At 40.1% G+C, this 13,979-nt stretch overlaps 1 protein-coding gene across 2 annotated transcripts in view; it reads left to right on the top strand.

Annotated features, from left to right (window-relative positions):
• SLIT3 (slit guidance ligand 3) overlaps positions 1-13,979 on the top strand; it is a 601,195-nt gene that overhangs the window by 460,960 nt on the left and 126,256 nt on the right. For both annotated transcript variants that reach the window (XM_087759961.1, XM_087759962.1), the window contains 2 exons: positions 12,448-12,598; positions 13,824-13,898. In XM_087759961.1, the coding sequence (XP_087616087.1) occupies positions 12,448-12,598; positions 13,824-13,898 (226 nt within the window). The remainder of the gene's footprint in view (positions 1-12,447; positions 12,599-13,823; positions 13,899-13,979) is intronic.

Genomic DNA, 13,979 nt, shown 5'->3' on the forward strand with positions numbered 1-13,979 from the left:
TTCAATCACTTGTGACTCAAGCCACAAAATTTATAACCAGAACTGAAATTATGACATACTTTATCTAGGTTTTTGGATTGTGTCCATCATAGTAAGAAGACAATTAGTCAGTAATATTCATATTTAAAGAACCTGGAAATGAAAATGCATAAATATAATTTAGAAAGGAAAGTAGACTGCAGAAAGAGATCAGTATAAATCTGTACCCAATTTGCCATTGTTATTTTCTTCTGCTTTTATTAATAGGCTAGAGAAATTAATGTTATGTATGTGCATGCATGCCTTGAGCAATGGTGCGGGCTATTGGATAAGGCAAGCACCATCTGATATCGTTTATGAAAGGTCATAGCTAAGAAGAGCAACAATGCAGAACACAGTACCTGGTGATGTTCAGAATAATATTTTGTGTGAGTTCTTGTCTTGGGGGTCCTTTCCTTCAGGCATTAGGCTGTTTTTTCCTTGGTCTCCAGTTCTACGAGTATATCAAAACCACATGGAAAAGGCATAAACCTGACTTACGAAGGAGGAGAGCAGGGATTGTACAGCTTCAGAACAAAGATTTCAGCTGGATGAAAACTAATTCTATTCGAAAACTCAATAGAGAAGATATCCTTGCCTGTAGAGTTTCCAGATGGCAGTGAGATCCATTGAACTCAACTCACTGTCCGCTCACATGAAACGGGGAACGTCTAATGGTTGAGAAGAATCTTAGTTTGTAAATCAATCCGGAGAACAGACCTCCTTGGCACCTGTTCTGCTGAAGTTGTCCCTTTGAATCATGGCTGCTTCAGGCTTGGCATTGAGCAGGAATTTTCCATGTTTTCATTTTGAGGAATATGTTTCATCCCAGGATTTAATGCAGCATGTCTCTGTGCAGAAAAGTCCATGAGGTATGAATCTTCATCGTTCAAAGTCAGACTATTGAGCAGTGCTTTGTGTTATCCAGGGATGAGCCTGCACGACGATCCCACCGGGATGACAATGCTTAGTAACTTGTCAGTGTCCTTGCTGGCTGTGGGATTCTCCCTGTCTAGTTTTCACATCTTTTGCTCAGTGTATGAGAAAAGAATTTTTATTTTATATCCTTCTGTAAATGTGCATCTCTTTTTCTCAAAGGATTCTTGTTTCGGGATCCTGATATTCTCGTGTAGCTTGTTTAATACATTTAGTACGTGTCAATGGTCAGAAAAATGGTTCTGTGGGGGAAAGCTCGGTGAATATGAGGGGTTGGTTTAGGAAGCAACGTGAGGGATTTTATCCTGACCTGGTCTTTGACCTTTGAGAAGTGATGAGGATGCACAGAAAGCGTGAGCTCTGCGGGAGCAGAGGTACTCAGCCGCTGTCAGGATCACACACCCATGCGTAGTTAAACTTAGGTGAGCTTAATACTTTGAGATCAGGGAAAGGACCAGTTCTGAAGTCATAAAATTCTGAGGTTGTCCTGAAGCAATCTGTGTGTTTCCCACCTTCATTTTATTTCTACAAAGTATCGTAAAGGGGACTGTCAGGAAGGACCTGGCATGAGAAAAAAACCGTGATTGTTCAGTAAATTAAGAGAAGAAAGGGAAGTGCTTTTTGTACGAGGATAGGAGAGAGAGGAGTGGTTAGCAGGAATGGGGAAGAAAAGCTGAGATGTTTCATCAGTTTGAAATGGCAGAGGAACATCAAGAAGGTAATGTCAAGAGGACACATTCAGAGATGCAGATGGGCTAAATAGAACTGGAGTTGATTAATTAAATGAAACCGTGAAGACAAAACTACGCAGCATAGTAAAAAAAAAAAAAAAAATCAAATCTAGAAAACTTTGTCCTGCATATTGTTTCCTTCAGTTTTCATTTCAGCTCCCCACCATCCTTTTAGATAGTATTTAGCAAGAAGAACGTGCCTTCTGTTTTTAATTCATCATCGAGGTACTTTTCCCAGATGCTATTTCCTCCCTGAACCAAATGACTCAAGCTTTTACTGATAATTACGGAGCAACATCTGCAAAGGTTATGAGTGGCCATAGGAAGGAGATTCTGTGCAACAGGTAGATAATGTACATAATTCTTTTTGAAAGGAGAATTGGAAGCATTATAGCATGAAATGAAGGAACAGCAGGGAAAGGGGCATGTTTTTGCCCAGGGCTGTGAGACAGGCAAAGCTGTTGAATATACTACCAGATATGTTTAAGCCTCAGACTGCAATAGATACTCTTTCCTGCGTTTTTCTTCCTTCCATTTAATGCAATGCACCAAAATAATAATAAACCTCCCCCTTGCTCAGCTCTCTCCCTACAGCTTTAGAATTTGAGACTAAAAAAGGTTTTTCTTGAAAGAGAAATTGGAGGAACAGGCTGTGACTAATTCTCTCTCTCTTCTGTTTAGAAAAGGGAAATACTGTCATTTTCAGTGGCAACAGTAAAATTCTGATGATCATTTTCTTTTTGGCTGCATCTGCCCGCTGTGACCACCTAAGGAGCCAATGGTACTTGCCAGCCTTAGGTCACTGGAGGCTCCCATTCTTAGTAGGAACAGGACGAAAAAAGAACAACAAAAATAATCTGACCAGTAGCGTTTGATTAAGTTCGCTACACAGCAGTTTTGTTTTCTAAAGTAGCACTGGGCTTTAGGAGGAAAGGAAACGAATCTATGAGCAGATTGTGTTGTCTCTGTGGTAGCTTATTGTCACTTCAAGAGTTGGCAGGATCCTTGATTGCTGTGTGACACTGTGTATGAAATAGCTTTTGCAGAGATCTGCCCTTGTATTCAACTGTACATCTTCTTTTTTTTTCCCTGTGATGTGTTTGCGTGTTTCAGTATTGTGTATTTCAAAAGCGATGAAAGTTCCACCTGCTGTACCTACACAAACCATTTCTGATAATGATCAAAACGTATGTATATCTACGAGCATAACATCACGAAAGCTTTTTATCTTCTGATTCTTAGAAATAAGAATCTTAGAAATAAGGTTACTATTTGAAATACTATGGAGTAAACCTGTCCTCTTGCTTCCTCTCGCATTGGGGCATACATTGTATCTAACTGACTTTAATTAGTTACTTCAGTTCCAGATAGTGTTGTACAAATCAAAAGCACAGGGAATAATAGGAGGAGGACAATGAACCATCTGCCAGCACAATTCTCTCCTTTTTGGACACTGCTTCTTGTTAACCCAGCCCAAATCAAAGTCAGCCTCTGTGGTTCATATGGATCCAGAGTTTGCATATTTAGGGCTAGTGTCATATCTCTTGTGTTATCCCCTGTTATTACATTGTAATGTAGTTACTGTTTGTTCACTCATAATTTTCGAAGGCATTTGATATAACCTCTTCTTACTAATTGCCGTTTTCCTCCTAATTCTTTATGTGTCTTTTCCAGTCTCTGTCTTCATACATACTCACCTTTCTTGGGTTACCTGTCCCCTTCAGAACAGAGTTCCTATTACTTGTGATTACCTGAAATTTTCTTCTCTCTTCTCTGCATTGTTTCAGCCTTAGAAGCACAGAACTGCAAGGGATGGAGTGTTCCCAGTCGGGAGAACACAGGCTGCACATCAGGGCTTTCTGTCCGGTCCCTACAGCACTTCACATGTTTCCCGTCTCTTGGTCTCCCTAGGTTATCCCCTTCTCTGCTCTTAGTGGCATGTAAACACTATTTAAGCTCTTTGAGCTCTCAAAATGAAAGGTGCAATGTATTGTTACACCTCAACCAGTGTTTAAAAGTCATGAAAGGCAAGGCAATTGAATCCAGATCTTACATAATTTATCTGATTGAAACACTCACTGTAGTTCCCGTAATTTGCCAATCACTCTGATGACAGCTTTGCAAATTTCTTCCATTTTCAGTAAGCAAACAGTCATTTACAGACGATGTATTCATATTCCTGCCCTTAGCATTTTCTGTTTGATGAAAAGCACCGATATCCACCTGCTCTTGTCTGCCTTGTTACAGTGCTGCAGTGCCACGTGCTCAGGGATTCGCAGTTGTGCCTGCCCTTAGCGTGCAGGCACCGAGCCCTGACAGCTTGTGGGGTTGTCCGTGCTGGAGGTGACGGTGGTGGGGATCAGCAGTCCTGCACAGGACGCTCTAGGCCTGGTCACAGTTGCAGGAAATCTTGTCTGAGGCCAGGCTCCAGCGCTTTTGCTGACCAGGGCTTTTGCTTGAACAGAGTGAGGGAAAGGAATATGAAACATTGCCTGTGATCTGGACAGCTGGAAAATTAACTGCATTCAGATTTCTTTCTGTGGGGTTTTTTTGTGTGTTCTCTTTTGGTTTTATTCAGTTAAATGTTGTGTGTTCTACTTCTTTTTTCCCCCGAAACACACAAAGACTCAGCAAAAGTACCTTCAGAACCTCTGAATATAGGGAAACTGAGGATGTGTGTTTGTTGTGCGTAGGAATAATTCTGTCTGAATGGAAGGTTGTTTAACAGCAACAAATCACCTGCAGATTAAATCCTAGACTGAATTCTTAATTATGAACCTGAAGTCTTCACCGCGCGCTGTAACTGAGTACATTTGAGCTTTGGTTTGCATGAAATTTTTCTGAAGTTGAAGTCATTAGAGAACACAACACGACTGCTATGACTAATAGTAATGGAGCTAAATTCCCTTGTACTGTAGAAACGTTCCTGTTGAAAAAGTAATTTGGCTGTACTGTATATTGATTATAGCCCTCCCTTTTCTGTAAATCTTTAATAGCAATTCAGATCTTTATGTTAATATTTGCATTAGTTCCTCTAATCCTTCACTGGCTCGTGATGAACACTATAGTGAAGGCGTCCTGCGCTGCAGTAGGAGGAAAGTAGGCAGAACAGAAACCATTTTACTCAAGGAAGCATAAGCTTAACATAAAGCAGGTGGGTCTGTTTGGCAGAGAGTATGGTTCTTAATAAGAAAGTAAATTGACATGTCTCAGTTTAAAAAGTTTATTTTAAGGCTGAGCCTCATTTTATTTTCAAGTTGAAGTTGTCTTCAAAAAAACTAAACATCTGAACTGCTTTGTTACCAACCAGCATCCTTATTTGCAACTATAGTAAAGAAGCAATGAAAAGAGGGGGAATGAATGTAGTCACAGATGCATCCATATCACTTAGGCATCCAAGTAACAGTTGTCCTAAATTCCCCATGTAGGCAGAGTGCAGAGCAATATAGATTCCTCACTTGAGATCTGAGTTGTCCTCTGGAGGTGTCTTCATTAGCTATGGCAGAAAGCTGAGCGATTACTCTTGTAACTCAGATGCCTCAAAAACTAAGGTGAGACAAAGTTTGTTTCTCTCACATTGCCATTGCATGTGTTGAGATTAAGCTGAGCAACACATACCAGAGATGCAAAGTTAGCACTTTTGTGTGTGTATAGCGGTCACTTGAATAGTGTGAAGAAAGTAATTGGAGAGGCATTGGCATGAAGAGAGCTAGTCAGCTAAGACCAGTGCAAGAATGTTTGAACCTGCAATTGGACAATAAATTTTCATCTGACTACTCTGAGCCTGCGGCAGTCTCCTGAGGTGTTACAGCTTGATGGGACACTTAAAAATAGGGTCCTATATACAAATTCTCAGCAAACTGCGGATTCAGTGACTGATAAACAAACAGATCTTGGATTACCAGAGGTGAATTAACACTAAGAGCAAACCGTACAATGCTGCTTGTATGTTGAGTGTATCTAGAGGGTGGGGTTTTTCATGAACACTGGCAAGTATCTGGAGATATGATCAATCCTTTTTCTACATTTTTTTTTTCCCCCAAACATTTATGCAGAATGATCTTATGTACATCCAAAGGCTTATGGATTTTTTTTTTTAAATGTAATTTACAAAATATTCTGCTTCCCTGGTTTTTTCTGTTCTCTTTGTCCAAAAAAAAAAAAAAGGTAAAAAGAGGAGGAGGCTCTGTTCCTGCAGATTTTTTGCAATAGTCTGCAACAAGCAGAAAGGCCAGAATGTGCCTGTGGAGTATTTTGCCTCTCATGTATTCTGGGGACATAAATTAGGGTTTTGGCAGACTTTGCTTTGTGTGCTGGTACCTCTTGTTCATTGTAGTTGATGATTAGCTTAGGCAGTTATTGTAAGCAGTGTTTAATTAGCGCAGCAAAGGAATAGAGACTTGTTCAAAATATTCTCTAGGGGTTTCTCAGGAAGACGTTTGCAGGGCTCTGACTGCATTTGTTTCCAGTAGGACTGAAAGAGTTCATTGACACTGAAATTACCGAGTTTATTACAGATATTCCACTTAATACTGAAAATCAGTATATAATATAAAAGTCTTTGGAAGATATGAACTATTACTTCTCTTTGCTTAACAGAATGCTGTGGATGAATTTATCTGAAAAGCCCATGCCAGAATTGCTGCATTATTAAACCAGTGTAGGAATAAGGGTATGGAACTCTGCATCCTCCTTTGCTAGAGCCATACAAAATGATTGGCAGGAATGCTAGTTATAGGTATAATTTCTGAATAAATGAGGTGTGGATTCCAGGGTTATGCATACTTTCAATGAATCATGGAAGAAAATTAATGCCTCTTTGTGGCATGTTGCATGAGTCACAAAAGAAAATTAATAATCCAATTTTTGTATCAGTTAGGACTCTGCCTAGTTTGGCAGCTTGTGGGGATTGAAGGTTTATTGTGTTAGGTTCCCCTAAAAAGCTGCTTTATTTTCTTTCTTAGATTGTAAAGATAGACAGTAAATCAAATTGTCTTTCATTGCTGTACGCAAACCCGCAGTATGAGGTGACTAAGTTAACACTGTACTTATTTTCTGGAGTTCCCAAGTAATTGTGTGTTGACTTTCTGCATAATAATGCTGGTTCATAGCAAAATGGTGAGGCAGAGCCCCTTGCTGTATTATCTGTCATCTCTGCTCAAGTACTGGCATTGTTCTCCATGTAGGCAATGAGTATCTGCTTGATGCTGACTTTGTTCTTTGGGCAATGCAAACCCCTTACTAAGGAAAGTGATATTTTTTTTTAAAAGCACAAGCATTGACCTTCACTGAAGTCCAGCAAAATGTTCTGAGCAGTTGCAGAGGACAGCCACTGCCTCTCTCATTCGTGAAGCCTGCGAGAACATTTGAGGTGTGACTTTCAAAAGCGCTCTCCGCTGGCATAGCTCTGCAGACGTTAAAGGCAGAGGGAGTTTTATTTCAGTGGGAGCAGTCAAGCCAAAACTGAATGCCCTGCTTTATACGTCAAAGTTGCAGGAATGAGTTACAAGAAGTAAAGCTGTTTGAAATAATCCAGGATGTCAGAAGGAGAGAATGCTTCCATCAGCAAACGATGTACAAAACCCAACAAATATTATGCCAAGAAACAGACTACCAAAATACTCCTGTTTGCCTTAATATGTCTGTGGTAGCATGTGTGTCCTACCTTGCTGTAAGGCGCAGTTGGACAAACAAGAAAAGCAGCAGTAATTACAGATTGTCGGTGTAAGTGGCACCAGCACGAAAGGCCGCTGGGAGCTGAAATCAGGCTCAAAGGGAGCTTGGGGAGCACTTAATGCCAGAGCTTGGCCATCAGCTCAGAACATACTATTATTAATACGAGCTGCGGTATTCCTAAGATTGCATTTAAATAAATTCAGAAAACCAAAATGGCATTTATCCTGAAAGGAGACACCAGGAGAGAGTAAGTAGCTAATAAAAAGCAGCATAGATTGGGCATTCAATATGTGGTGGAAGTTGCACATCCTTCCTGGAAGGAACTGTTTGCCGTCCTTTGGTAGTATTTTCTATCACATTAGTTCTGTTTCTGAATTCGCCTGGGCTCTGTTCTTGTACACTAACCCCAATTGTGCTCCAGGGTGTTCCTGCAGTTGTAGCGTAAAGGATGACCTCTTGTATCCAGCACCTTTTTGCATGGGTGGAGTGGAGAGCAGCTCTCCGTGAACCTTCAGCTTGTGCTTCTCCATTGCTGCTTCCTCTCAACGCTCTTCTCTCTTTGGCGCTGCCTAACTCTGACTCTGGCTGTTCATGGGGTTTTCCTTTGTGCTTGATCTAACCATGTGGTAGAACAATACAAATTGAACATGGTTCTGTCAAGCACCATGGAAGGCTGCATACTCCCTGCCGCATGGCATGCTGGGATACTTCTGCTGTTTTCAGAAGCATCAAAAGGTGAGAGATTCCCCTTTTCTCACAGGAAAAATGAAAAAGGTGAAGTGTTGCTTAACCAGACTCCCGGGCACTGCAGGGGGGAGCCCTAGTGATGTTTGCGACAGACTTTCCAGAGGGCTTGCATGCAGAATAACCATTTCTAAGTAATTAATCTGTTTAATTGCTCTTAGAATGAAGAAGTTAGGCATCCTGTTGATTAATATGATTCAAGGGTGATTCCAGCCATACCTACAGAGATGAAAAATCATTTTTATCTTCTTACCTTATAAATAATGTAAGCTACATACCTCTATTTGAGCTGTCCGGTGAGTCCTTCTACTTGAAGTACGCTTTGGATGCCGCTTTTGTAACAAGATGCCTGCTACTTAACGTAACTTTGGACCTGATCTGAGCAACTTCACTGCGCTGGCATTTCATTATGAAGAAGTATACTGCAAAAGAACTTCAGAAGAGTCTGCAAAGCGTTATCTTTTCTCTCTTGAAATGACACGGGTAACGTGGCCTGCATGAAAACAGTATTATCCAATAGTTGCAGAGCACAAAGCTGAGTCAGCATACCCAAATGGGCCAGTTTAGCTTTGACAGCTTAGATAAGATCTTTAACGTACTTCTGCCTACCTTCCCCCCTATGTGAAGTAGAGATAATTACACCTATTCATAAAGGACTTTGAGAGCCTCATACAGAAGTTTTCTTATACGGAAATACTGCCTCGTCTTGCAAATTTGTTACGTACCTGTTGTGGAGCCATCAGAAGAAGGACATCTGAGATTCTTAGATTGTCTCTGTAATTACTGATAAGAATTAATACTACCGGTGTGCAATTATGACAAACAACGTACCTCCTTTTTTTCCTGACAACCTATGAGAATTGTGATCTAGTGGTTACATGAAGAAGTGAGCGTCAGGATTCCTGTTTTTTTGTTCAAGTTTTAGACCAGGTGATGTCTGTGATCATATTTTTGGTACCAAATTTGAGGCAGCTGGATCCATCTTTTCTCGAATGAATATATCAGGTCAGTATTCAAGCCCCTGTTGAGACAGCTTTATTTTTTTTCCAGACGAGATCATCCAGCACTCCTTTTAAGTCCTTTACGCAAAGCTAAGTTTTAAAAGCTGAAATCGGGTTTGCTAAACAATGGTTAAAAAGACAAATAGGACAATAAGGTAGTTGTCTCTGTTGCTTAATTTCTTCTTATGGGTATTAGAAAGGCACCTAAAATTTTTTAGCACTTGAAAACGTCATGTTTCTTTATCTCAGTACTGCTGTTTTGTAGAATGGTGTGTGTGTTTGTTTTATGATACTGAGGAATTGCAATGTCCTGGTACCTGATAGTGGTGTCACAGAAGTTGTGAAATGCAAATGTTATCAGAATAACTAGCAATTCAGATAAACAGAGTTGCCATCAGTTAAATACAGACCTTGCTGTTGCCTTGGCTTCTCATTTTACAGCAAACTTAATTCTTTTTAATTTTGGAAATTACTAGAAACTCCCAGGACATGTTTTACATCCAGCCAAGCTTCACAGAGTTCTCAGCTACAGTGCACATATGCTTTCAGGTATAATAAAATGACCAAATGGCTGGTCTGGAATAGTAAAACGAAGCCAAGTGTTTCTTCTCTGCCTGTCCTGCATCTCTTTTCCATGGCTTTCCACAGATGATTTTACAGCATGCAAGAAGTCCTACATGTACGCGATGGGTAATTGTACTTCCTGAATCCCGTCATGTTCGCTCCGAGCCCTGCAGCAGTACGCTGATAAAGCCCTGTGTGTGGGAATGGATTTACGCACTTAAATAGTTCTGCAAGCAGATGGCTGAGTTTCACATTAGTATCCCAGATGGGAATATCTTAATAGAGCAGCCACCTGTCCAAGTGATCTCAAGGCTCAGGTCAAATAGTAAATTTTATCTAGTCTTTGGCAGGTGATTCCTGCTGTCTCACAGTCTAATGGATGACTGAGTACTTGCTGAGCATATACATGCTGTTGATGACTTTTGACTCAGTGCTTACCTGGGTAACTCTTATTTAACCTCATTTAGAAGAAAAAAAAAAAGTCAAAGAAAAAAAAAAGCGAGCGAGAGAAAGAAAGAAAAGTACGAAGGTGATGTTTGCTCCCTTCCTCTCCTGCTGAGCCAGGAGGGCTTTGCCCTGTTGTAAGCGTGGAGGCAGTGGACTGATGCCCAGGCAAGATCAGCTTCTTGTAGCTGATGCAGTGTGGAAAGCTGTATGCCATCAGGAGAGTGAGACTGCTAAGTCAAAATGTGGTAAATATACTTTACGTACTTTGCCAGAAAGCTTGAGAGAACACCAAAACTGATTTTCACCCTCTAATGTTATATACCCCTTTTTCTCTTTTGTAGAGCATTCCACTTACTTTCCCATCCTTCTTTTTTCCTGTAGGAAGATGAATCTTGTATCTATCCGTAGACTAAAAATGATACTTAATAAATTTTTACTCTGTGTAACTTCGTGACGTTTGTGATTATTCTTTCAAAGAGAGCTTTTACAATGAAAATTAGAAGTGCTTCTTCAAGAGTTAATTTGAGGATTTCCAAGATGCTTTCTGATCACTGGAAAATTTTGCTGGGTTTGCCAAGGCGTACTGTAATTGTGGCAGTTTTTAATAAACTCTGCTCCTGATAACCATTCACCGTTGGCATTATTTCCAAGGAATTGTAAACAGCCAAATATACTGTCTCATAGACCTAGGAAAGAATAGCTGTATGTTCTTGTAATCAAGCCGTAATACACTCGTCACTTATCGTTTTAGCTTGACTACCAAGCCTGGAATTTTTAGGACTGGAAATCAGATGGGTTTTTCTGAAAGGATAAGAGTTTAAAGGATGGTGGTGTGGGGAAAGGCTTAGAGTGTATTTTTATAATACTTTAAAATGCCCAGTGGTCCTAATATTTTAAGTGCTGTGCTGTCAAGCTAAAACCAGTAGCCAAGTCTCACTTTAGATGTGTAATTTACAATAAGCATGATAACCTGCAAAGTATTTAGCACCGCAGAAGTGGTAACGTACAAAGCTGTAGGTGATGTTTCTCATAGTCTAGTTCGGAATTACAAAACTAACCTGAAATGTGTCTGTGGAATCAAAATGTTAGACTGCCTGCAGAATTGCTTGCTTTCACTGCATCACCCTGTGGAGGTAATGCATAACATAAATTAAAGTAATAGTGGGTTTAGGTGACTTCTTTTTTCTTACAGAAAATAGTATGCGGTCATAAAATGAGCAGTGGTATACTTATCGGTCTGGGAAGGGGAAGCAGGTGAAGAATGTCATCCAGTCTCTAAAAACAAATTTCAGCTCAGGTTTAAGTTTTTATTGATGTTTTCAGGTTCTTAAAAACTGAACTTGGTCAGATCATTCCTGAAAAGCCTTGCAATTGACATTTAAAACTCTGGAAAAGTTAAAAAGTGCTTCTTGGTAGTTATGATCACTGGGCGTTACACAGGGTTCCTGAGACAATTCTGGTGCTTCCATTATGAAATACGAAGTGAGTGGGTAGGTATTGGCAGAGTCTTGGCAACGCTTTGCTTACATACACATTTATTAATGCTCCCAGTTCCTTGAAGCACAGAGATCAAGTTTCCAACCTGCTGTTATTAAAAGAGAAAAACCAAACCTGAAAAGGACAGATTAGTTCACTGGGCCTAATTGGAAAAGCATTTCATTAGAACGGGTCAAAAACCTAGTCAAAGAGGTCTGGCAATCATGGTATAATGGTACATTAGGGAGTGCTTCTCACTAAGTATGGTCTACCCGTTCCTTAATTAAAATGAAAATGATTTAAACTGCTATTACTTTCCTCTGCTGTTTGTTTAACATAGTTAATAAAGGTATCTAATTGTTGGAAAATTGACAAGGTTCTCTCATAAAAGAATGCTCTCAAAAATAACTCTAATAGCTGAGGTCTGAAAATTTGGGGCTTTGTAATGACATCTTTAAAAATCCTTGGGTCATTAGAATGCACCAAGGTAGCTCCCGCTTTCATGAGTTCCCTTTTCCTTGTTGCTGGACTAAGTTCCAAATGGGAAAAAGTGACTTTGCTGGAGCTCCTTTGAAGCAGACTCCAACAGGTAATTAGACGTGCTTCAAAAAATACTTTTAACAGGTAGGCTTGTTAGACAAGGAATTAATCTATCAAGGGAAGAGTGAGAAAACACAGACTAGTCTTGGGAGTAATTTGAAAAATTGCTGAACAAAAATCTTTGGCAAGTATTAAAATCATGTGCAGGAGCTGGGAGCTGACAGGAGGCAGTGTTGAGAATAGATTCCATAAAGTCTCTGGTGGCTGCAGTTATCAGGAGCTGTTTGCTGGAATATATTTTCCTTTTATTGCAGGGTCAGAGGACTACAGAAGTAAATTCACCGGGAAGTGTTTCATGGACCTTGTCTGTCCTGAGAAGTGTCGCTGCGAGGGAACAATTGTAGACTGCTCTAACCAAAAACTCACCCGATTACCCAGCCACCTTCCTGAATATACTACTGATCTGTAAGTGCTGCCTCTCCAAAGTGTGCTCAGCAGGGCATGTTGGTTTTCCTAGTTTTTAAAGGCTGTAAAAGGGACTCAAGGCACCTTCTACTTCAATCGCTGTGTGAAAAAGGGGAAGTTAATTTTATTTCAAAGGAGCTCCACAACTCTCTTATTTCCTTAGCATTCATGCGAACTGTGGGGATGAGAAAGGAGCCATGGCGCTGCGCATCAGCTGCCTGTGTGCGTCTTCTTGAAGTGTTGACCTGTTATGGGGCCCAAGCTGCATGGTGCCTTTCCATTCTACCTCCGAGTCCTTTGTCTTTGCATCTGGTCGGTTTTATTTAAGCAATGGATTAACCCTTTTGAGTTAAATCTGTGATCAGGAACTCATTCCATCTCAGCAGTGCCTGCTACTTGAGTGAAATGGCTCTTGCTAAAGCTAATGTATTGTTAAGCTATAAGTGTTTTTATGAAATTTGTTTACTTTTAAAGATTCTTAGCAATTATAAGCATAATATACTGCTAAAGAGAGTGTGAGAAAACATGTTTATTACTTAGTAACTTAAGAATCTTGTTCTTTTGTTATATTATAGCCCCTTCAAACACAATTCTCTCTTTGTGTTAGTACTCTATTGATTGTACTTAAGGTATTCTATTTAAACCCCCATAAAAATTGTTGATCTGAAGTTAAGATTGAAAAATATGAGAGCGACATCCAGAAACATGGCAAAGTCTCTACATAGAAAAATGGAGCTGCATGTAATCAGATAAAGATTTTTGCATCCAAAGCCTGCCAAGACAGTGGCCTCCGCATTAATTTTGAAGACAAGTGGACTTTGATGGGAAAGGACCTGAAACCAGATCCCTTGTTTACATGGACCACATCTCCAATTGCATGCCTTCTGTAGCAGAATGCGTGAAGGAGGTTTAGTCATGCAAACAAGGCTTTTTAATGGTTAAGGTTAATAATTCCTTATCCTGTGCATCGGAAGAAGGCGGCATTCTGACACTGTCCTTTGGCATTACGCTCTTAAAGGCATCCTAAGCTTTTACTACAGATTGTCTTCTATGCTCCCTTTCCTTCAAAGCTACACTCTTTTCACTCTAGGAGTCTGAGAGAGATGGCAGATAGCGTCTTGCTTAACAAAGGTCATAGTTCTCTGTGTGGCAGCCCTGTATGTCACAGAGCTGTATCTACAGACATCTGTGAAGTATTAAATGTCTTTTTGTTTGTTCCTATCAGGCGTTTGAATGACAATGATATTTCTGTTTTGGAAGCTATCGGACTCTTCAAGAAATTGCCCAACCTCAGAAAAATGTAAGTTTGAGTCACTTGCTTGTTAGAATACATGCTGCTTTGGATTATCAGGAAGGAGGAAAGGATACATTTTTTATAGTT

The sequence above is a fragment of the Nipponia nippon genome, unplaced genomic scaffold (assembly GCF_047370975.1).
Source record: "Nipponia nippon isolate SJK-2023a ecotype South Korea unplaced genomic scaffold, ASM4737097v1 scaffold_21, whole genome shotgun sequence".
In the NCBI taxonomy this organism is placed as follows: Eukaryota; Metazoa; Chordata; class Aves; order Pelecaniformes; family Threskiornithidae; genus Nipponia; species Nipponia nippon.